Raw genomic sequence first — 23,331 nt, forward strand, 5'->3', positions numbered from 1 at the left:
GTAATTTCCTATGGGAGGCAGCCCTTTTTCAGTTTTGCTCTGGGCATTTTTAAAAATAGTTACTAAAAAACAGTAGTAGAAGAAAGGAAAGCTTAAGAAAACATACAGAAAAGAACAAAATAATAAAATAGTGTAAAAAATGATAACGGATCAAAGTAAAAAATGACATAATTATGGTTTCAGAAAAAAGTCACAATACATTAAGGATGAATAAAATTTCAAAGGTATAATACAAGACACTTTTGCTGAAATTAAGAAAAATAGCTGCAAATTTAAAAATACGCACATTTTTCCTGGGCCAGATTGATAAAGAACCATAAAGGCTAAGTCATCATTTGATGATGTTACCAAGCTCCAAGGTATAGAAAATTTCCACCTACAAGATGGAAAATAATTAGACTGGCTTCAGAATTTCCCACAGCAACCTTTAGTGCCAGAAAACAATGAAGTAATGTCTAAATGTTCTAAGGAGAATGTGACCCAAGAATATTCTATCTAACCCTTTTACTTAAAATAAGATCTCAGATATTTTCAAACATTCAAGGACTCAGGAAATATAACACATATAAGCCTATTTTTGGAAAACAAAAATGAATATAGCCTCTAAAAAGGGCTATATCAGTTATATATCTCAAAAATGAGGGAGATGTGAAAAAATGATTGGATGGTTAGCATTAAATACTATTATGCATATATATATTATTTTTGTTTTATATATCTGTATATATATATATATATATATATATATCTGTGTTGTTATCTTTTGCTGAAACAATAATTATGTCATATTTCACTTTGTTCCATTATCATTTTTTACACAAAGAAAATGTCTGGATCCAGATTCTTATGTAATATTAGTGCTGACAATTTTTAGCTCTGTGATCTTGGACAAGTTAATAAATGTAACTGTTTCTTAAGGTTGTTGTGAAGAGTAAATGTGTTATAATGTGTAAATAAAAGTGCAGGAGACATTAGAACCTCTCAAAAGTATTGGCTAAATAAGGAAACAACTGGTGTGCATTCAGGTAATAGGAAAAACATTTATCAGCCTCTAAAATGTAAAGACAAAAATTGGAAAGTAGAGTGAAGTGTAAATGTGCTAACTTTGTCTTATTTTATAGTAGATAGTAAATGTTAACATTTAAATTTGCAATCTTAAAAATGATTCAATCCTCTTAACATTTTTCATAATTAAGCTTGAAAAAGATATTTTGTGAACTAATACTCTTATGATGAAACATTTATCTGACTTTCACCAATTCCTTCACTTAAACATCAGTAAATTTTTCTCATATTAAAGATAAGTAGAGTTAAATATTGTGAATAAAAATATACTAAATCATATTATAATATTTTTGTAACATTATTTCCCATTTGGCTCTCTAAATCATCCCTTCTTTTATTCACAGATATGCTGAGATCACAATATTTTGAGTGGTAAGCATATGGGTGATTATTTATTTTTCTTAAAACTTATTATCCTTGAATTTTAAAAATAATGAATATGTATGATTTATATCAACACAATAAGCTTTTTTAAACAATGTAAAAAAACAACTGGGAGTGAAAATTATAATAATAAAATAAGTCTTAATGATGGATAAAATTGTTATTTTAATTATTACTGATTAAGCATGAATGATTAGAAAAATGATATGTAAAACTTGTACACCATAAGCTGTATATGAAGAAGAAATTAAATGATATTACCATAACATCTTGCTTATCAATGATGTTGGTATCTTGAATCCAATTCATTCAGAAGACAACTAAGAATCAGACATTTGGCAAACAAAAGAGGTTTTAAAGACTTTTGCTTCTCATGATTCATTTGCTCTTCTTTTACTAGTCCCTGCTAGGAACCAGTCTCCACGTCTTTTTTAGTCTATTCCAAGCTAAAGCATGAAGCATTTGACCTAAGGCCTAAGTCAGTTCATTAATTTATTCAACAAATATAAAGTGCCTACTAGGTACTAAAGGGCTAGGAATAAAGCAATAAACAAAACAGACAAACCATTTTTCATGGAGTTAACATTCTAGTTGAGGAAATAATTAAATGAGCAAATAATTTATACAACAATGTCAGTTGTGTGTTGTGAAGAAGTTAGTACTATTTTATATTGGGTGGTCAGGGAAGGCTCCACTAAAGAGATGACATTTGAGCTGAGACCTGAATGAGGTGAGTGATTCAGCCAGAGCTCAAAACTACCCAATTCCATTTTCTTTTTTTTTCTTTTTCAACTTTTTGAAAATAATTTCACACTTACAGTTGCAAAAAATAATCCAAATCCCATACAGAGAATTACAGTATACCTCTAAATGCCCAGATAACCTGATCCACAAATTTTAATATTTTGCCATCTTTACCATGTCATTCTATCATCTATCTATCCATCTATCTATCTATCTAACTTCTGAACATTTGAGAGCACACATCACATTTCTGGAAAACATAGTATTTCCATGTACATTTTCTATGAATAAGGACATTCACTTATGTAATCACCTTAAGTGCAGTTATCAAGTTCAAGAAATTTAATGTTGATAGATAGCTTATATTCTATATTACAATTTTTACTTATGTCCCAATAATGTCTTTTTTGAGCCTTTTCTCCTCTATTCTTAGATCCTATTCAGTATCATGTATTGCATTTAGTTGTCATTTTCTCTTTAGGTTATCTTTCTTTCTTTTTCTTTTTTTAAATTTTGGAAACATATATACAACCTAAACCTTCCCATCCCAGCCCCTCCCAAGCATATCATCCAGTGGGATTAATCACATCCCCAATGTTGCAAGACCCTCACCACCATCGATTACTAGAACTTCCCCTTCACCCCAAACAGAAACTCTGCACTCATTTTACATTAACCCACATGACAGCAGAAGAATGACTGATGGAGAGGAGCTTGATCTAAGCTTGGAGAAATAAGTAGGATCTAGCATATGCAGAGCTTTTGGGCAATGGATTAGGAATTTTAATTTTATTCAGAGAAATGCACTGGCATTTCTGCAAGCTACTGAGTGTTTTCAACAACAAAAATTATATGGAATTGTATGTATTTACATTGTAAATGACCTCTCTTGCTGGTGTCTGGAAAGTGAAGATAGAAGCATAAAAAAGAAAGCAGGGAAACATTAGTTCGGTAGTCTAGGTAAGAGATGATGACTTGAGATGCATTTGAAGTAGAATGACACCTTTAGATAGATTAGATGGAGCGTGGATGTTGGGATGTTACGAAAAAGAAAGAAATCAAGGGTAATTCTAAGGTTTGGGACTGGAGAGAACTAAGGACATGGTATCACTTAATAAAATACAGAGAGACAGAACAGTTTAGGTTAAGTTCAAAAGCCACTATTACGGTCAGATTTTGAGTTTCAAATTAGACATTAAAGTGAACATATCAAGTCCCAAGTAGTCAATGGAATATAAGAATCTGCTGCTCAGAGCACAGTGTCAGAACTGGAGATGCAAAGTTGGAAGATTTCAACATAAATGTGCCAGTTCCAGTTCAGTGTTACGGCTAAGAACTTGGTTTCTGCTGAAAGACTTCTTCAGCTCTGATTTTGGCAAGTGTCTCTCTCTAATTGTGTGGCAACAAGCAAATCACTTAACCTCCTTGGACCTTAGTTTCTTCTTCTATAAATGAGGATAATAAACAGTGTTAAGCTTATTTATAGTAAGCATTCAAAATGTTAGATATTGTTTTTGTTAAAAAGAGATGAGATCACCTAAGAAGAAAAGCAAATAAAGAATAGAATCATAAGACTAAAACCTGAGGCACTCCAAAATTTAGAAGCTGAGTAGAGAAAGAAGAGGCAGAAAAGGAAACTGAGAAGGCATAGCCAATGCGTTAGAAGAAAAATCGTATATAAGCCAAGGTAGGCTGTTGGGACATCAATTAAAGCCAACAAATTGCCATATTGAGCCTAAACTGCTTGGAATGAAGAATGAATAAGAAGAGTAAGAGGAAATAGCTGTTGTATACATTTGTTTAAGAAAAACTTTTGTGACAGCGACAAAGAAATAGAACAGTAGAAGAATGAAGAGGTGGAGTCCAAGGGCTATTTTCTTAAAAGACGAGGAATCTTTTGCAGACCGAAAACCTGGAAGATCTGTGGAATGAATTAAGCCCAAAGATACATTTTTGGACTCAGGTTTTAAAAATAATTTGATTCTGAATTTCTTTAGACTTGGCATGTGCTAAGTTGCTACAGTGCCACCATTTTCTATTAACTTTCATTTGGTTCACTTCAGTTATATAGAATGATTGCCTGGCTCTGTACCCAGAGCATGTGTGTTCTTACATGGAAATGATCTAGTAGGAAGTGAGATACTGAGCAGGAGGAGACAATGGAAGAAACATGGACCTTTAGAAGGGGAAAGGGATCAATAGCCAAAGCACACTTTTGGAAATTTACTTTTAAACTTTCATTCTGTCATAGAAGATGCATAAAACAAAGAAGATGCATAAAAGTGTAGGGAGATTTGATGGTAGAAAGCTGAGTTTGCTCTGATGACTTCTACCTTTTCTTTGGGGGAAAAAAGGGATATTGTAGATTTGAGGACAGTGGATATGTTATAAAATAGTCATCTTAGAGTGTTAGAAAGTGAATCAACATCTAAACAACAGATCTGCTGGGTAGGATTAAAATTTATCTTCAAGAATGTAAATTAATCAAATTATCTTCTTGCATGATTTTCAAGGTATTTGAAGTTAGGGGATTCCTTTCATGTGCCTTAAACTATACCAAAGATTGCCAAATTACTCCCCTCCACCCAAAACACCTGGATTGCAGAATCTGATATCTTGGGTAGCACAGCTCTACTATTAGCATTGTCCAGCACTTCATGGAGACCCAGCTGGAATACAGGCTAGGCTGGTACCAGGTAATGACCCATCACTGTCCCTCCACCTTTAGCCTCTACTCCTGAGAGCCAATTTATAATCAATTAACCTGCTTCTTTATTAATCCCCTTATCTGTGGCCCTTGCTGGCTATAGTTTTATCTAGGACATGAAGCTGCTGTGTCCTCAGTCCAGCGGGACCAAACTGAATATTCAGACTAATGGTTTAGACATTGCATTGTTCATTGGAATAATTAAAGGAATTATTGCCTCAACAACAACAAAAAAAAGGATAGGAGAGACAAGGGAATGTACTCAACCTAAGTTGAGGTTTTCCCAGGTTACTACATTAGAACAATAAAGAGAGAATGGAATGTGTTTGAAAGGGAACAATTATGAAAATGGTCCATAGAACCTAAAAGTAGGAAGAGAAATGAAGATAAGATTTAATGACTAGTGAAAAAAAATGATGGGGACTATGAACTGAAGGTCTCATGAGACAAAACAAAAATAATTACAAAGATGGTGCTAGTAGGGTCATATAGTTCCTGATGACAACAAGCCGAAGAGTGTGACAGTGATGATGGTGGCTGGGTGGAAATGTGAAAACTTTCCTATACATGAGATGACAAAGTACTGCCAGGCCACAATGATGGAAGAGTCATGCACATGGATGTATTTATATATCATTGGGAGTGATGAGTGGAGAGTTGAATGAGCTAGGAATGGAAGTCATTAACCATGGGAGGGTTTGACAAGAAGGTCAGTGGATGACAGGGAAGATGTCATAGATCATGAGTTTCAGAATGGATGAAGGTTTTGAAAGAGGAAAGAGAAGAAATCATTTAGAAGAGAAAATACTGAGCAAGAAGGACCCCTTCCATTCTTCAATTATGTTAAGAAGAAGAAAAAACAGCTCCTCCCCACTATTAAAGTACTATAATGGAAAACCTTTGCCAGGAGACAGTTTATTTTAGGGAAAGGAAGTAACAGGAAATTTTCCATAAAAAACCAAGGACAACAGTGATTTTGTGGATTACAGATTAGACTTGAAAGACTGAACATGTTTGGCTAACATTGGGGGATACAGGAAGCACAGTACACATGAGTTTCCGGTGATGTTACATGGCCCGGGGTCTTTAAAACAATATGGGATTCATCCTAATGGTATTTGTAGGAAGATAGCTACTCAGTTCAGATGTTGATTTTATTTTTTTTAATTAATGAGATGATATATCTATCCCCTCCTGAAGCTCTTAGTGATGTAGCCATTTGAGGCTGGGGGAGAAGGGTTGGGGGAGATGGCAGGCAACAGTGGGCTGTCCTTAGAGTGATGGCTACTCTCTGCTCTTCCTTGCTCTTCTCTTGGAAAAGAGGGAAGGCAATCATTAAGAGAAGACTACACTGTTTAAAATTAATTCTATTTGTGCAAGCAGGATGGCATTTAATTAATTTTGTAAAGAGCTGTAGCCAAAAGGATTTGTTAAATGTTTTAGAGCTTAAAGGAATAAAGCTTCAGTTATTAGACAACTTGACTATTCATATTAACTTATCCCCTGAGGGTTTCTGATAACGAAGCTTGGGTTCTATTAAAGAAAATTATTATGTGACTAGAAGATATTTGCCAGGGATAAGAGAAGCTGGAACTAGTAATAAATCCTCCCTTTCTGTTCAGTGGAGATTAGGTCCTCATGGGACTGTTAAAAGTTTGAGCTCTCACAGTTCAAAATGGATTTTGAAATATTGGAAATGGTCCAAATGAGACCAAGAGAAATGACTTAAGAAGTTGTCAGTTTTTATAAGGAAAGGTAAAAGGCTTATTTATTTGGAAGAAGAGAAGGTTTAGGAATGATAATTTCTGCTTTCAGTCATTCCTACACTAAGACAAGTAATTTGGTTCTTAAATTATCATGAAAATTTAACTTCAACTGCAGTAATATATTGTGTTCTGAAGTCTAAGAAACACATCATTTAAACACCAACAGTTCATCAAAAGATAGTGGGCAAATGCTATTTCTGGAAGTAGGATCTTGTAAGTGTAGACCAAGCCTTCTGTCAAACAAAGGACTAGATCTCATCTCTCTATCACCTGACAGTATGTGCAGAGCACTGGCTTAAATAATGCAGGAAAGAGAAGGAGGAAGAGGAAGAATGCCTAATCTTATTCTAAAGCATCCCAAAGAGTCTAAACACTAGTTACAGGTAAACAAGTCCTGAAACAGAACCTGAGGGAACTAAGACCTACCACTGCCTTTTATGTCCACCCACATTCCTCAGACAGGTCTTGTGACATCTGGAGACCTGACCCAGTTTGTTTTTCTCTTTTTCTTTGTGTAAAATGTGACATTGGATAACAATATCTGAGTCTCAATTTTCCCATATATGAATAGTGATAATAACTCTGCTTCAGAGATGTGCTGAGAGAATCAACAATTTTATATGAAATCACCCAACACACAGTGTGGGACATTTTGCTAAACAGAGGCAGCCTAGGAATTCAGATCCAGGTCTTTCTCTAAGATGCTTCGGAAAGCAGTTTCTACATTTTGAGAGGTCTTGGCAGACTTTGTACCTTATTCAGGGTATCAGTCTACCAGTCAAGTTCTCCAGAGAAACAGAACAGACAAATTATATAAAATAAACACACTCACACACACACACACACACACACACATATAAAAAGTGATTCATTTAAGGAATTGGCTCACATTATTGTGGTGAATGGCAAGTCTGTACTCCGTAGAGCAGGGAAATCCTGATAACAGTGATGTTAAAATCTTGAGTCTGAAATCCAGAGGGGAGACCAGAAGACTGAAAACTCAAAGAGGAATAGAGGGTGTATTCCTGAGGCAGAATCTCATCTTCCATGTGTAACCCCAAGTTACTTGTTTATAAGGCCTCCAACTGATTGGATGACGCCTGCCAGCCCACATTATGAAGAGCAATCTCCTTTACTTAAAGTCAATTGATTGTAGATGCTAATCCTATCTACAAAATACCTCCACAGTAACAACTATGCCATTATTTGATCAAACAACTGGACAAAACAACATAGCCAAGTTGACCCATAAAACATCCATTACCTGCTTTTCTCCCAAATAAAATTGGTCCCAAGAAAAATAATGTACACTGAGAACAAATCACATGGAAGTAGGTTTGTATGATGGTGATGATGAGTCAGAGAACCTGAACAGATGGACAAAGAGGTTTGGGGAAGAGAAAAGATGGGAGGGGAAGCAAAAAGGAGAACAAGAGAATCTTGAACAGATCTTCTTCTCCTTGATCAGTTTGCACAGGACCAAGTCTGTTTTCAAAATTCAATATAGCTATTCACTTCTAGTCATGGAGGAAAGACCCCTGATGCATACGTGAGAACCATATTCCTAGATTCATTTAAAGCATACCAGAATACTTCTTATGCAGAATTCATCTTTTTCAGAACTTTCACAGTGTAAAAGTGAAGCCTAGAAATTTAATGCATGTACATATTCTTTCCATACCTGTAATAAAACTCAGTTTAAGAAGCCATTTGAGGTACTAAAAGCCTGAAAAACATCTTGTATTCTGGGAGAAAGTTTTTGTGTGTGTAATTTGATTTGTTTGGCTCTGATAGATAAAAGAGAGAATAAAGAGCCTTTCTTTCAAAACACTCAGATCATATTTAGCATTATTTTTTTACATAATTTTTGTAGGTTTTTATGCAAACGGTTTATTGTTTCATTGCTATCAAAGCATTCCAAGTTATCAAAATAATTTGATTATCATTTTTTGCTTACCCAACATTAAATAGCTAAGACTTTTGTAGCATTTACTAAATTTCAGTTAACACTAATGAAAAGTGAAGAAAGCAATTCAAGACATTCAAGGTTTGGGAAAATTATTTCTTATAAGAGAATTTTGAAATATTCAGCTATGGTATCACTTATATACCTTAAGTTTTCCCATTAATTGGTGAATTTGTTGTATATTAGATATGTTAAAACCAACTATTTCTGTTTTTAAAAAAATTAAAGAGCTTTACATACCATTTTATTTGAATTCTACCGCTTAGTTTTGGTGACTATAAAATAATTTGGGGTTTTTAAAGACTGAGAAACATTTCTCAAGGTTAGTTTTTCCAAACAGAAAATTGAGTGTTATAAATTCCACCTCCCACAGACCCAGAATTCACATTCATTGGTCAGGGGCAAATATCACTGGCTCTGCGTCCTCAGTCACTTCGTGCCATTTCATCAAGTAGGAGCCAAAGGTAAGTTTTTACACTTGTTTTCTTCTTGGGTTAGAGGTATTTTTTTCCTGCTATAATAACCTTTTAAAAATAATCCAACTGCTTTAATCTCTCATAGCAAACTTTGATTCAATGTATTTGGTTTAATTTTGCTATTTACTGTATATTATTCTTGGAAAATCCAAAATCCTGAAGTAGTTAGGAATTAACACATAGCAAAATAGTTGATCTTAATAGTCATGATAGATGCCAATAAAATTCTAGCAGTTTCCAATATATGTCCTAAATCAAGTGCACTGACCCAAACCACATCCTTTCTAGTACAGAGAGGCACTATTGATTTATATTGATTGAAATATTATGCAAAGGGAGAAAATCTGAGCTTTCAGATGTTTAAAAATATTCTGATGACCATATGGCATATATTTTTAAACTATTTACTTTAAAGTTTTATGTAAGCATATATTTAAAAAATCTCATTAGATGACATAAAGAGGACAACAAATTCAAAGTTTCAACAAACAAACTACATTAACTATTAATATAATTGGAGGAAGAAAGGAACATACTTTTTTTAACTAAACATAAAATAAATACTGTTCACATTCTAATGTTCACAGACTGCCTTATTGATGGTGGCATTAAGAGATATCCCAAGTTTAAGTAAAACCTGATATGCAGTCATTATAATCAAATATTGAGTATGAAGTGAGAAAAAGTATCAACTAGTGCATAATTTCTTTGAATGATGAAAGTTGCCAGAAATGTACAAGGAAAATATTTTGTTTTTAGGTTAGTGGTGGCTTCCCACTCGAGTGTGGGAGAACGGTTCCCGGAAGATTTGCAAATTATACTGTTTTATTAAGTAAGACTTTGTTGGTAATTGCCTAGAACAGTTACAAATCTGCCATCCTACAAAGATCTCTGCAAAGTCAAGTAAAATAGAGAGTTTATTCAGTGTGAATAAAAGTTTATCTGAAGAAAGCATAGGTGGGGATAAACAGGAGCTCCTTGTGCTACTTCTTATTCTCAGAGGAATTTCATATCCTTCTGCTTAAACCTGCTTCATAAAGATTTACTTTCAGGTAACTGGAGGTCAGTTTGTCTACTAGTGCATTCGAGTTTAAAAGAAATATTTATCATGAGTTCCCTTTTCTATGTAAGCATAGGTCCATACACCACATGCACTGTTCTTAAAGTAAACCCAGCAAATGGATCAAAATATAAAACCTTTTAAAATTGGACATGCTTGATAAAAATTTTTACAATATTTGCATGCTCAATAAATGACCACTGGGTATCATTTTTGATAAGACCAACTTAAATGTTTGAAGTTAAACTTGAGAATTTTCTAAATTTAATACATTTAAAGGAGTACTTGCAAGTCTAAAATAGTTAAAATTATTAGATCTTGAATGACTCCCCCAAAAGCATGACATAATGGAAAATAAAAACAATGCTTATAAATGAATAAAAAGCAAAAGATTGTTCTAATCCTATGTGTGTGCAAATCCTCCTCTAAGGGATTCTTGCCTTTTGAAAATGTATTCTTACTGACTCCAGGTTAAACCTTAGAAAGATATTAAAATTGAAATAAAACATTAAAAACTAAAGGCTTTTTTAAAATTTTTTCACTCCATTTAGCTAAGAACACTTTCAATAATATTGCATGAAATATACTAAATTATGTATATATTGATGATACCCAGAGGCATAAAGAAGTAACAGAGGAATTAAAAAAAAAACTTCATTATCTTTTTCTGGAAAAAGCCCTAAGCTTGAATTCACTAGAAACATCTGTGAGTCTGAATTGTGTCCTTAGTCAACTCTGTCTCAGTCTTCTCCTCCTTAAAATGGTCTGACTGTTATAATACTTGTCATCAACATCATCCCAGAGTGATGAAAGGATTAAATGGAACTTAAATCCGGATTAAATAGTAAAACTCAGATAATGTAAAGGTTCTTGTGAATAAACACATCACAATATTTCTGCATTCCATTTTCTCCATTTTTCTCTATAAAATGCAGTCAATCCTGCTATCACCTTTATAAAAATGCAGATAGGTTTGTGGATTAATTTGAACATCTCTTGTCAATGGTCCTCAGAAACCATATGATGTCATGTGTTATGTTAATAAATCATCCATGTAAAGAAAGCTATCAGCTTGAGTAGCTCAGTGTTGACACCGATTTATCCCTCCTATTTAGTGTAAGCTATTCATAAATTACTATCAATTAAATATTTATGCATTTTTAAATTGTATCATTAGGAAAGCTTGGAAAATGAAAACCTTAGCAAGATTTGTTCTGGGACTTGTCATCTTTGAGGCTGCTGTGTCTGCTCCTACTCTGGAGCCCATCAACTATGACTCAGAAACCTATGATGCCACCTCGGAAGACCTGGATAATTTATACAACTATGAAAGCATACCCATTGACCAAGCTGAGGTAACTAATCCCTCTCACTCTTGATACTTCTAAAGGCATTGGATGGGGGATGATTTGGGTGTGTTCTCTTCACCTACTTCTTTGAATATCTAAAAGTAGAGAGGTCCCATTTTAATTATTTCATATTAGGCTTTTCTCCGATGCATGTTCAATCTGTTGGGGGTTAACATTGCAGCAGCCTCTGCTTTCTTACAGTTCTCTTGCATTTCCTTCATATCTCGTCACAAATTAAAGAAAATAAATGTGTTGCTATGAAGATGGAACAGAGAAAAGTTGGAGGAAACGTTATCAGCAATGAAAGAAAGAATATTCAATGATGAGGAAAGTCTGGGGTAAAGGATAAAGATTTGATATTAAAATAAATTGGAAGAAAATAAAAATAATGTAGATAAAGGACAATGGTTAGAACTCCACTGTGCCCCAAGAGCGAATGTTTCCCTAAATGACTGATTATCTCTCCAGCAGTAGTGTGGGCACTGGCAAGGTCACAGCCCATTATGCAAATCTGATATGACAAGTTCATAATTAAATGCTAGGCTTTTACATAACTAAAGGCTACAGACTAATTTTTCTAAATCAGAAAACAAACAGACCCTGAAATTCTGGAGTGTAATTAATGTCCAACATTGACAAAAATTAATTAAGTAAAATAAACAAAAGAAGAAATTATATTGCTTGTAGAGAATCATAATATATTTTGTGTACAAAATATCTTTCCAAGGTATAACTTTATAAATTAACTACTTGTGATAGCCAGAGATATGAAGTTTAAAATATGTTAGTAAAAGAGAGCATTTAAATTGTATGGATCTTACATGTATCTTTATTAGGAAGATAGTAAATATTTTCAATATTATGTTTATTAATGAGATTTTCACTAGAGTTTTCACCAGTTTCCTCTCTCTCTCTCCCATTCCCTTTCCCTTTCTCTTTGCCCTCACCCCTTTGCCCTCTCACTCCCTATCTCCCTCGCCCTTTCCCAATTTTTTAGTAAAATTTCAGGTTCCAAAGGAAATTGCTTTTCTTCTTCACATTTGGTTGTGACTCTATTTAGGAAGCCTTTATTAATCTTCACTGTTTGATTCGTTTCACCGTATGGCCTCTATTATTTTAAAGGAATTTTCTCTTGAGAATTTACAGTCATTACCACCAATCTTTCTTCATGTGCCTTCTATATCTCCAACCTCATGCATCAATGTAGTGTATATAAAGAACAGTTTCCAGTGCTTAACTCATCTGCTCTGCTCCTTTTTCCATCTTTCTTAAATATAAGAATACTCTTAATTCATATTTACCAAATCAAATATCTTAGTTCAAACGTATTTTCTCATTCCTCCAGAAAAATGATGTCATAGGATCAGAAAGTTTTGATGATTACCATAAATACATCCTCCATTTTGAATAGAATTGGGCAGTGAATTCTAGGGTTTCATTTATTCCCTTGAGAAAGCCATATGCAATAGAGGGAATGCTGTTTCAGACCGGAACTGCCCTAGGCAAAACTGTGAAGCAGAGCAGCTTTATCTGCAGAGCTTTTTTAACCCATTCCTCACTGCTGGATCCTTTTCACTGTCCAGGAAGCCCTAGGCATTCCCATGAGGTTCTGAAGTTATTCCTGCCATCAAGAAATTTGAGCTAATAAACTTATCTATATAAAGATGATTTAATATACAACCTTTCTTTAGTATTTACATATTCTGGAATAACAACCATGCTGCAAGGAACCAAATGGGTAGTACTGTATCCTGTCACATCCCCAGCCCTTACCCAATAGAGGTATCCCTAATTCTCCACAGAATTCTTCGACACTGGCCTAGACAAACTCAGAATCCTTCACAACTGAGGGTTCTAGGCAGCCACTAACAATTAGTCATTCCTGATTTAACAATCCTTTGTAGTGAAGTCATCATCAGAAAACCTGTTTTTAGATAGATATGCCCATAGATATAGATATGGTTTAATGATAAAATAAGGCATTTATAAGTATAAACTTACACAATTAAAAATATATTAATAAGCTTGATCTAGTAGTGAAACCAACCAACCCACCCACCGTGCACCAATAAGTAAATAAATAAATAAAAATGAAAATCTAAAACTAACAAAAAAATGTTGATAGGTAAGTAAGATGACAGCAAAAATGAAATTTAAAAGAACTTAAGCTCTGATCTTAACATATTCTGAATATAAATTGTTTTACAAAGAAACAAACTAAAATTAGCTCATAATTCCTTAAGGGAAGGCCTAAAATAAAGCCAAAAGATCCAGTAACGTGAATGGATTCTATAATGCAGTTACTCATGACATGAATATTTTGCGTGTAGTTTTTGAAAGTACAGAGTCTAGTGATTCCTGGTGAATTTCCTTATCTCATCTTTATAAATCAAGGTTGGTTGTTCCACAAGCTCTTGATCCTATGTGACACTTCTGACTAAATACTGCTAATACACCCTTACAGGGTACAGTGATGAAAAAACTCATGATGAATAAAGCATATGGAGAATGGAATAAGCAGGTTTTTCAGTTTTTATCCTCAATGCCAAGGGTATGATTTTGCCTGTTTTAGCTTAGAAAAGGCAACCTTCTATTCTAAAATTATAAATCTATGGGATAATTGAATAATGCTTCTGAAATATATGCTAGTTTCTTTCTTATAATTTATAAGACTGGGCCTCCTAGGGCAATGAAGAAGACTCTTTGGTCTAGACTGACTGGTAATCCCTAAAGCCTTTGACATAGCTTGTAGGCAGAATTCTAAAATGTCTCCCATGAGATCCACCACTCTTATATCTTTGAGATTTGGCATATGTTGGGATATCACTTTTGTAATTAGGCCGGCACAGTTCACCCTAAGAAAGGGATATTATCTGGATGGGCCTGACCTAAACTCATGAGTCCATTAAATCAAGGTTTTAAGATCAGAGATGAGATTTGAAGCATGAGAGAGATTCAATGCAAGGGAAATTCTCTGTTACTGGCTTTGAAGGTGGATGGGGTCACAAAAGAATTGTTACCTCTAAGAACCGAGAGAGGCTGACAGTCAGCAAGGAAATGGAGACATCAGTCTCATAGCCATAAGGAACTGAATTATGCCTTAACCCTGTGAACCTGGAAGACCTTGAACTCCACAAAAGAATACAACCCTAGCCGACACCTTGATTTTGGCCTTGTGAGACCCCTGAGCAGCAGTCATGCCAGCCCTAAACTTTTGATCCAAAGAAACTGCAAACTAAGAAATGGGTATTATTTAAGCTGTGAAATTAATGGCTATTTGTTATGCAGCAATAAAACACATCAAGTAATAACTTAAATTTTTTTCTGAAAACCCAATTTGAATTATACTATTGCAAGGCAGGCATTTGTGAATGAAGTCATTTAGCCAGCCAATTGGCTCAGCCACCCCCACCCAAACCCCAGTCTTAGAATGTCAAAAAAGCTTTGTCAATGTCTACTGATGGTAGTATATTCACTGCCTCCTTAATAGTTCAGAAAGGGTCACTAAAATATTTCTGTTTTTGAAACTTACAAACAATAATAGTATTATACTCTTATGTCATTTCTGATAATCTCTAGAGCAGGTTTTAGGACCAGCCATTCCAACATAATGCTCTATATTAATCAGTGGATAAATCTGTTTGTATAACATAAAATGGTTTGAAGTTTTTACTGAGCTTTCATTTTATTTTAATGGTATGAATAAGAATTCATATAGGTTGTATGATCAAAATATAGATTCTCTGGATCTTAATGATTTTACTGAACTTATTATTGTTACTATTATTATTATTAATGGCTAACGGTAATTGAGTTCTTACTCAATTGTGCCATGTAATGTTCTAGACAAATTACATGTATTACCTTGCTTATTCCTAACAAAAAACTATGACATAAGTACTATTAATATTTCCATTAAGCAGATGAGGCTATTGAGAAACAGAGCAGTTGAGTAACCTGACTAAGATTACATACTTAATAATAATATATAACCACAGGGATGATATCTTGTCATATAATTTCCAGGAGGACAATGAAAGATTGTATTATTCCCCTCCCTTTCCTATCCTTTACCAAAGTGTCCTTTTTGTTTGTTTTTTGTTTTGTTTGTTTGTCTTTAATTTTATTGAGGTTGTTCACATACTTACAATTATCCAAAGATCCAAAGTGCACAATCAATTGCCCACAGTACCATAATACAGCTGTGCATCCATCACCACAATTAATTCTTTTTCCAATTTTTAGAACATTTTCATTACTCCAGAAAAGAAATAAAAACAAAAAAGAAAATTCAATTCCTTCCATGCCCCTAACCATTATTAACTCATAGTATTGGTATAGTGCATTTGTTACTGTTCATGAAAGAATGTTAAAATACTGTTAACTGTAGTACCTAGTTTGCAATAGGTATTTTTTCCCTATATACTCTTCTATTATTAGCTTCTAGTTATAGAGTCATACATTTGTTCTAGTTCATGAAAGAGATTTCTAATATTTGTACAGTTAATCACGGACATTGCCCACCACAAGATTCACTGTTTAATACATTTCCATCTTTTGACCTCCAACTTTCCTTCTGGTGACATACCTGACTCTAAGCTTCCCCTTTCTACCACATGCACACACCATTCAGCACTGTTAGTTATTCTCACAATAATGTGCTACTGTCACCTCTGTCCACTTCCAAACACTTTGTTCTGCTCATAATAAGCAAACTGCTCCCCATTCTTTAGCTTCATTCTATATCCTGTTAACTTATATTTCATGTCTATGTGTTTATGTATTATTAGTTCATAACAGTGAGACCATGCAATATTTGTCCTTATGTGTGTGACTTATTTCACTCAGTGTAGTGCCCTCAAGGTTTCTTCATCAACCCGTTTTTCTTTTTAAGATGGTTTTGTTTACCCAACATACTTTCCATCCTAAGTAAACAATCAATGGTGCTCTATATAGTTACATATTTATGTATTCACCACCATCACCACTATCTATATAAGGACACCTCAATTTCTTCTACAAAGAAGGAGGAAGAGTCAAAAATGGTAGAGGTAAAAGAAAAAGAAAGAAAAAAACATGACAGCTAAAAAGCAATGTAAGGAAAGATAAAATTAAACTAAAGTAGAATAAAGTCAGACAATATCACCAATGCCAAGAGTCCTATACCCTTCCCTTATGTCCCCCTCTTACAGGCATTTAGCTTTGGTATATTGTCTTTGTTATATTAAAGGAAGTGTAATACAAAGTTTCTGTTAACTATAGTCTCTAGTTTGCATTGATTGTATTTTTTCCCCAATACCACTCTATTTTTAACAACTTGCAATGTTGACATTCATTTGTTCTCCCTCATGTAAAAACATATTTGTACATTTTATCACAATTGTTGAGCACTCTAGGTTTCCCTGAGTTATACAGTCCCAGTCTTTATCTTTCTTCTTTCCTTCTGGTATCGCACATGTTCCTAACCTTCCTCTTTCAACCATACTCACAGTCATCTTTGTTCAGTGTACTTACATTGCTATGCTACCATCACCCAAAACTGTGTTCCAGACCTCTCACTCCTGTCTTTTCCTATCTGTCTATAGTGCTCCCTTTAGTATTTCCTGTAGTACAGGTATCTTGTTCACAAATTCTTTCATTGTCTGTTTGTCAGAGAATATTTTAAATTCTCCCTCATATTTGAAGGACAGTTTTGCCAGATACAGGATTCTTGGTTGGCAGTTTTTCTCTTTCAGTATCTTAAGTATATCACACCACTTCCTTCTTGCCTTCATGGTTTCTACTGAGAAATCCAAACATAGTCTTATCAAGCTTCCTTTGTATGTTATGGATTGCTTTTCTCTTATTGCTTTCAGGATTTTCTCTTTATCTTGATGTTTGATAAACTTATTATTAAGTGTTTTGGCATAGATCTATTCAGATCTATTCTGTTTAAAGACACTGCACTTCTTGGATCTGTAATTTCATGTCTTTCATAAGAGATGGGTAGTTTTCATTGATTATATCCTCTATTATTGCTTCTGCTTCTTCTCCCTTCTCTTCGCTTTCTGGGACACCCATGACATGTATATTTGTTTGTTTCATGTTGTCATTCAATTCCCTGAGCTGTTGCTCATTGTTCTAGTTTGCTAATGCTGCTGGAATGCAAAACACCAGAAATGGATTGGCTTTTATAAAAGGGGGTTTATTTGGTTACACAGTTACAGTCTTAAGGTCATAAAGTGTCCAAGGAAATGCATCAACAATAGGGTGCCTTCGCTGGTGGATGGCCAATGGTGTCCGGAAAACCTCTGTTAGCTGGGAAGGCATGTGGCTGGTGTCTACTCCAAAGTTCTGGTTTCAAAATGACTTTCTCCAAGGACGTTCCTCTCTAGGCTGCAGCTCCTCAAAAATGTCACTCTTAGTTGCTATTGGGGTGTTTGTCCTCTCTTAGCTTCTCCGAAGCAAGAATCTGCTTTCAACGGCCACCTTCAAACTGTCTCTCATCTGCAGCTACTCTCTCAGCTTCTGTGCATTCTTCAAAGTGTCCCTCTTGGCAGTAGCTCCTCTTCAAAATGTCACTCTCAGCTGCACTGAGTTCCTTCTGTTTGTCAGCTCATTTATATGGCTCCAGTGATTTAATTTAGACCCACCCAGAATGGGTGGGGTAACACCTTCATGGAAATTATCCAATCAGAGTCATTACCCACAGTTGGGCGGGGTGCATCTCCACAGAAACACTCAAAGAATTACAATCTAGTCAACACCGATAAGTCTGCCCACACAAGATTACATCAAAGATAATGGCGTTTTGGGGGACATAATACATTCAAACTGGCACACTCATATTTTTCCATTCTTTTCCCTATCTGTTCTTTGTGTGTATAATTTCAGGTTTCTTGTTCTCCAGTTCCTGAGTATTTTCTTCTACCTTTTGAGATCTGCTGTTTTGTGTCTCCACTGTGTTTTTCATCTCTTATCTCATGCCTTTCATTGCCATAGATTCTGCCAATTGTTTTTTCCAACTTTTGATTTCTACCTTCTGTTTGCCCATGTTTTCTTTATAGCCTTCATCTCTTTTGTTATATTTTCCCTGAACTCGTTGATTTGGTTTTTTATTTGATTTAGCATACCTCTTTGAAAATGTTTAATAGGTTGTTTCATTAAAGTGAAACAATATATGAACTGTATCTTGATTGAGATGTAAGTTTGTTCCTTTGACTGGGCCGTATCTTTGTTTTTGCTAGTATAGATTGTAGTTTTCTGTTGTCTATGCATCTGGTTTCCTTGGTTACCCCAGTCAGATTTTCCCAGACCAGAACGGGTTCAGGTCTCAGAATGGGGTTATTTTCAGGGTGTATCTTAGAAGAATGACAGACTTTCCTGTGAGGTCTCCAGTCGCTGTGCTTTTCCTAACCTGCCCAGCAGGTGGTGCCTCTAAGGCTGTCATTCCTGACTGGTGTAAGGAGGTGGGCCTCCTTAGTTTCTCTTTTGGCTGCTTCCCCCAGGTTCTGGGGTCTGGTTCTGAAGAGAAGACCAGTAGTAGAACTGGGTCCCATCTCTTTACTCTTAGGGAAGATACACCCCCTAGGGAGTTATCAGCTGCATTTGAATTGTTTTCTCTCTGACCCTTGTTATCTTCACCCCTTTCTGGGTCAGAGTGCTGTGAACTGAAAATGGCTGCGGCTCTCTCTTCTGAGCCCCTGAGTTTGAGAGAGAGAAAAAGGGACAGAAAGCCCCCTTGTGGAGCCAGTACACAGACCCCCAGTTTCACTCGTTGGCCAGAGATAACACCCGGTCTTCTGGGCTCCCTCTCCCAGTACAGATGAGTCTTCTGGTTCTTTAAAGTCAGCTGTCACTAAAAGCCTCTGTCTGCTTGTTGGAGGTTGGAAGCTTGTATTCAGCAGGCTACATTTGTTAATTAAAACCCCAGTTGGAGTTCAGCTGAGCAGCTGAGCTATATTCACTTGCCTGGAGAGTGCTGCTCTCTACCACAGCAGGGTTTTGCAGCAAAGCCTGCCATGGGGGAAGGGGCTCTTAGCACGGTTCCACAGCTTTTACTTACAGATTCTATGCTGTGATCTCAGGCATTCCTCCTGATCCAGGTTTGTGTATGATGTGTGGACGGTCACGGTTGTCCCCCAGCAGTTTTCCAGATCATTTACTAGTTGTTCCTTGTTGTTCATTAGTTGTTCCAGGGGACTGACTAAATTCCATTCCTCTCTTTGCTGCCGTCTTGCCCCTCCCTCCCAAAGTGCCCTTTTAACTTGATACTAGCATTAGATGAACTGAAGGCCAGATGTTCCACCACTCCTAGAAGAGAAAGAAAAACATTCTCCTATGGGTGGATAATGTGAACTAGAAGTAACCTTTATAGACACTGACTCCTTTATTTAATTACTATAAGAAAGAATGACTTAACACTACTTCACAATAATAATGACAGATAGCCATTCCTCAATATATATCTAAGTTATGGTCAACAATCTAATTATATATATATATATATATCTCACACAATTAGTGATCATAGGAAACATTTTGCTATTTGCCTTAAGGGGGTTTTCAGAAAACTACACTGCTTAAAGTTTGATATTTATTGAGTGGTTTAAATTGAGATTGTGTTTCTGACCAAGGTGGATGTTTTGCCTTTTTCATGGCACGACTTTTGGATTCCTGATTGCCCATTTTTCTGTAGGTTGGAGGGAACTTCAAATTGTTTCCTAAGAAAAATATTGGCCCTGACTAAAGGTATTATCTTTTGTTCAGTCAAGGTCTCCACAGATGTGTTGATATTTATGGAAGTTCTGCAAAAGGATGTAAACTTCCATTCCTCCTGTATAATTTCCTTGACTCCTTCCATTACTTCTCACCTAGACTACATTTCATTAGTGGTATATAATTGCTTTTACTTAATTGTACCTGCAGTGTGACCATATCATCAATACACACTAAGAAATGTTATATAGCAAAGTCCTATGGAGCTCATGATTGTATTTATGGTAAAGATGATGTGCTCTACCATGCAATGCTCTTTATAAGGATACAGAGGAGAAATTTCTCTCAGGCCTCAGTGTCAGAATCGGTCTCAACTTGTAAGGAATCTGTTAATTTCTGGGCTCTGTATCTTACAACTGATTGTGCTTGTCATTTTGCTTTGGCTGTTCGGAAACCCTGGGGCCTAATTTTTGGCTCATTCTTCCCTGATTTATTGTTTTTCTTCCCACCTTTAATCTCCTGTCACTCAAATCTGCACATGTAGTTTTCTGGAGGTATTACCCTGCATGCTTTTAAAACTGCCTCATTTCCTTTCTGGAATGAGATGGGTATGCATTCATAAATACATAGCAACTGATAACAGAATATCAGTAATAGTAAGCCAACAGGAAATTTCTTGATGAAGCATCCTTTCCTTGCCATTACCCCTTAAATGATCTTAAAATTGAGACCAGTTGTTCCCTCTCCTGGAGAAAAAAACTAGTGGCTAGATTGTTTCAAATCATCCTCACAAGGAAACTGCAACTGAAATAAATTAATTCAACTTGGGGAAAAACTAGTATCTACAGATGAAGAACCTATCAGGTTTGTAAGAGGAATGAAGTTAGTGGAATTGTACGAATGAGGAGAGAATTTAATGAAGGCAGTTGTATCAATTAACAATTGAGTAATGGATTCTTTTCACTTGTCATATGGTGCCAGGTAGAATGTATGCTGACACCTCTGTAACACCAGAAATTGCTTAAGCAGAATCAAGTTAATCCCAAAATCCTTATAGAAGTCAAAGTCCTCTTTAGCTAACTGTATAAAAAGGATCCCAAAATTAGGTTTTCTCTATGTGATACAATAAATTGGTATAGAGCTTTGTTACTACTAAAGGGTAGTTTGTCTTTAAAAGTTATCTCCATATGATCTAGAAAAAGTAAATAAATTAGTAATATTTCTATTGTTTCCATAATGAATGTTTTTATCTTTCTATTTGGAGTTATATGTCACTTTGTTTAATTTATATAGTATATTTTTATGTTTCAAACATATGGTTTGTATATAAAACACATTTTATTGGAAGAAGTGACTTTAACTCAGTCAGACTAAATATTATTTTCCAGATACAGGGGAAAATACCCAATCTTACTCTTCACTGAAGACTCTAGAAGAAGGGAAGGAAGAATTTTGCTGATGAGATTTAAATTGCATTGCTTGATTACCTTCCCATATGCTTCTTTTAAAAAGAGTATTACACCATTTGATTCTTATTTCAAGCTATTTGAAACCATTAATAAATGGAGCAATAAGAAACATACAATCATGCAGGCTCATAAGGAATAAAAAAGAATGCTGACAGTGTTTGCCAGTGATTTTTTGGATTCAAAAATTATATATGACACCCTAAACATAAGGTAATTCTCACAATTTTCCCTGGAAAGAAGATATGTTCTACCCATTTAATAAGAATTTTGCCCAAGGTTATTCAAATAGTAAGTTCAGACTAGAATTTAAACCAGTTTTTTTAGTGCGAAAGCAGAGATGTTGGCAAAGAGCCTCCACTATTTTTCTGTTTCTTTTCTTCAATCTTTATTCCTTTTAGCTACATTCAACACTGAGGTTTCTTTTCTCTGAACTTAAGTAATTCAATTATCAGAAATTAGAAAAACAACAATTTTGAAGTGATTACAATTGACATAATATCCAAGAATCTCTTTTAGCTGTCTAAGTATTTAAGGGAGAAATAGGTAAGATGATCCTTCTGCACTGAAAGCCGCTTTGTCAGAAATACGAAGATCAAGCAATCTGCCAAATACGTTTCTCCCTCATCTATTTTCAAGATAAAATAGAAAACTGGATACAGCTTTCATTGCCAAATGCTCACGGTCACATTTTTTTAGATAATTAATATGGATCACTTAAATAAATTTGAGCACCAGGCTCACGTTTAAAGCAGAATTCCATTGCTCTTAACATATCTACATGCCAATATGTTAAACCCATAAGAATTCATCTCTAGTAACCTAGGCTGAACAGCCCAGAGCTTTCTGACACCTTTTGAAGCCAACTGCTGACATACTAGTAACAGAGAAATAGCTTCAAGATTTATTACCAACTGTGTGGAAAAATTGGGGAGAAAGATCCATTTTGTTTAATAAAAGCCCTAGTCTATGCTTGAGTGAAAATCCAAATAATGTCCTGGATTTTAAATACTTTTTTTAAAAATGGAAAACAAACCTGTAATTTAAATATTATCTGTTGAAGGTTTGGGGTTCTGGTCAGGAAATGACAGGCACCTTGAGGATCTTAAACTGAGTGATTGGTTTGGTGAGAACATTTGCCTCCCAATCTGGCTTTGCCCAGGCCTCTAAACCATTAATATATACACCACACGGAAAGGTGGGAGAGAACATTGGTTGGGAATATTACTCCCATTTTGCTTTACCTCTGCTAGAGGGATTCTTTATGAAGCAAGACTCTTTCAGCAACTTCATCCTGAGTGGACTCTTATGGACACAGGTGTACTTTATTCAGTGGTACATAAATTATTAGTTCATTTTTATATTTGCCATTGCTTCAATATTAACAGAACAAATCAGTGATCGCAGATGAAATATTATCACAACACTGGTCCTATCTCCATCAAATTTAAAGAATAGTTTATTCTCAAATCCCTACAATTGTTATTCCAGGGAAAAAAATGATATTCCTGCAAACCAGTATGTAGTATTGCCAGAGACCAGAGTAGAGACTTGGTGGTATCTGAAGAAAGGACAGTAGATGGGGAAAATCTAGGTTTAGTTTCACCCAGATGTTAGTCAGACTTTGTCAGGTGTCTTGGGTCCAAGATTT

The 23,331-nt window shown here is 35.1% G+C and overlaps 1 protein-coding gene across 1 annotated transcript in view; it reads left to right on the forward strand.

Moving 5' to 3' along the window:
• Window positions 1–9,048: 9,048 nt before the first annotated feature.
• EPYC (epiphycan) overlaps window positions 9,049–23,331 on the forward strand; it is a 49,986-nt gene continuing 35,703 nt past the window's right edge. The window contains exons 1-2 of the mRNA XM_037847704.1: window positions 9,049–9,096; window positions 11,346–11,523. Coding sequence (XP_037703632.1) covers window positions 11,359–11,523 — 165 coding nt within the window. The 5' untranslated portion in view covers window positions 9,049–9,096; window positions 11,346–11,358. The remainder of the gene's footprint in view (window positions 9,097–11,345; window positions 11,524–23,331) is intronic.

This window comes from Choloepus didactylus, chromosome 8 (assembly GCF_015220235.1).
Source record: "Choloepus didactylus isolate mChoDid1 chromosome 8, mChoDid1.pri, whole genome shotgun sequence".
NCBI classification, from domain to species: Eukaryota; Metazoa; Chordata; class Mammalia; order Pilosa; family Megalonychidae; genus Choloepus; species Choloepus didactylus.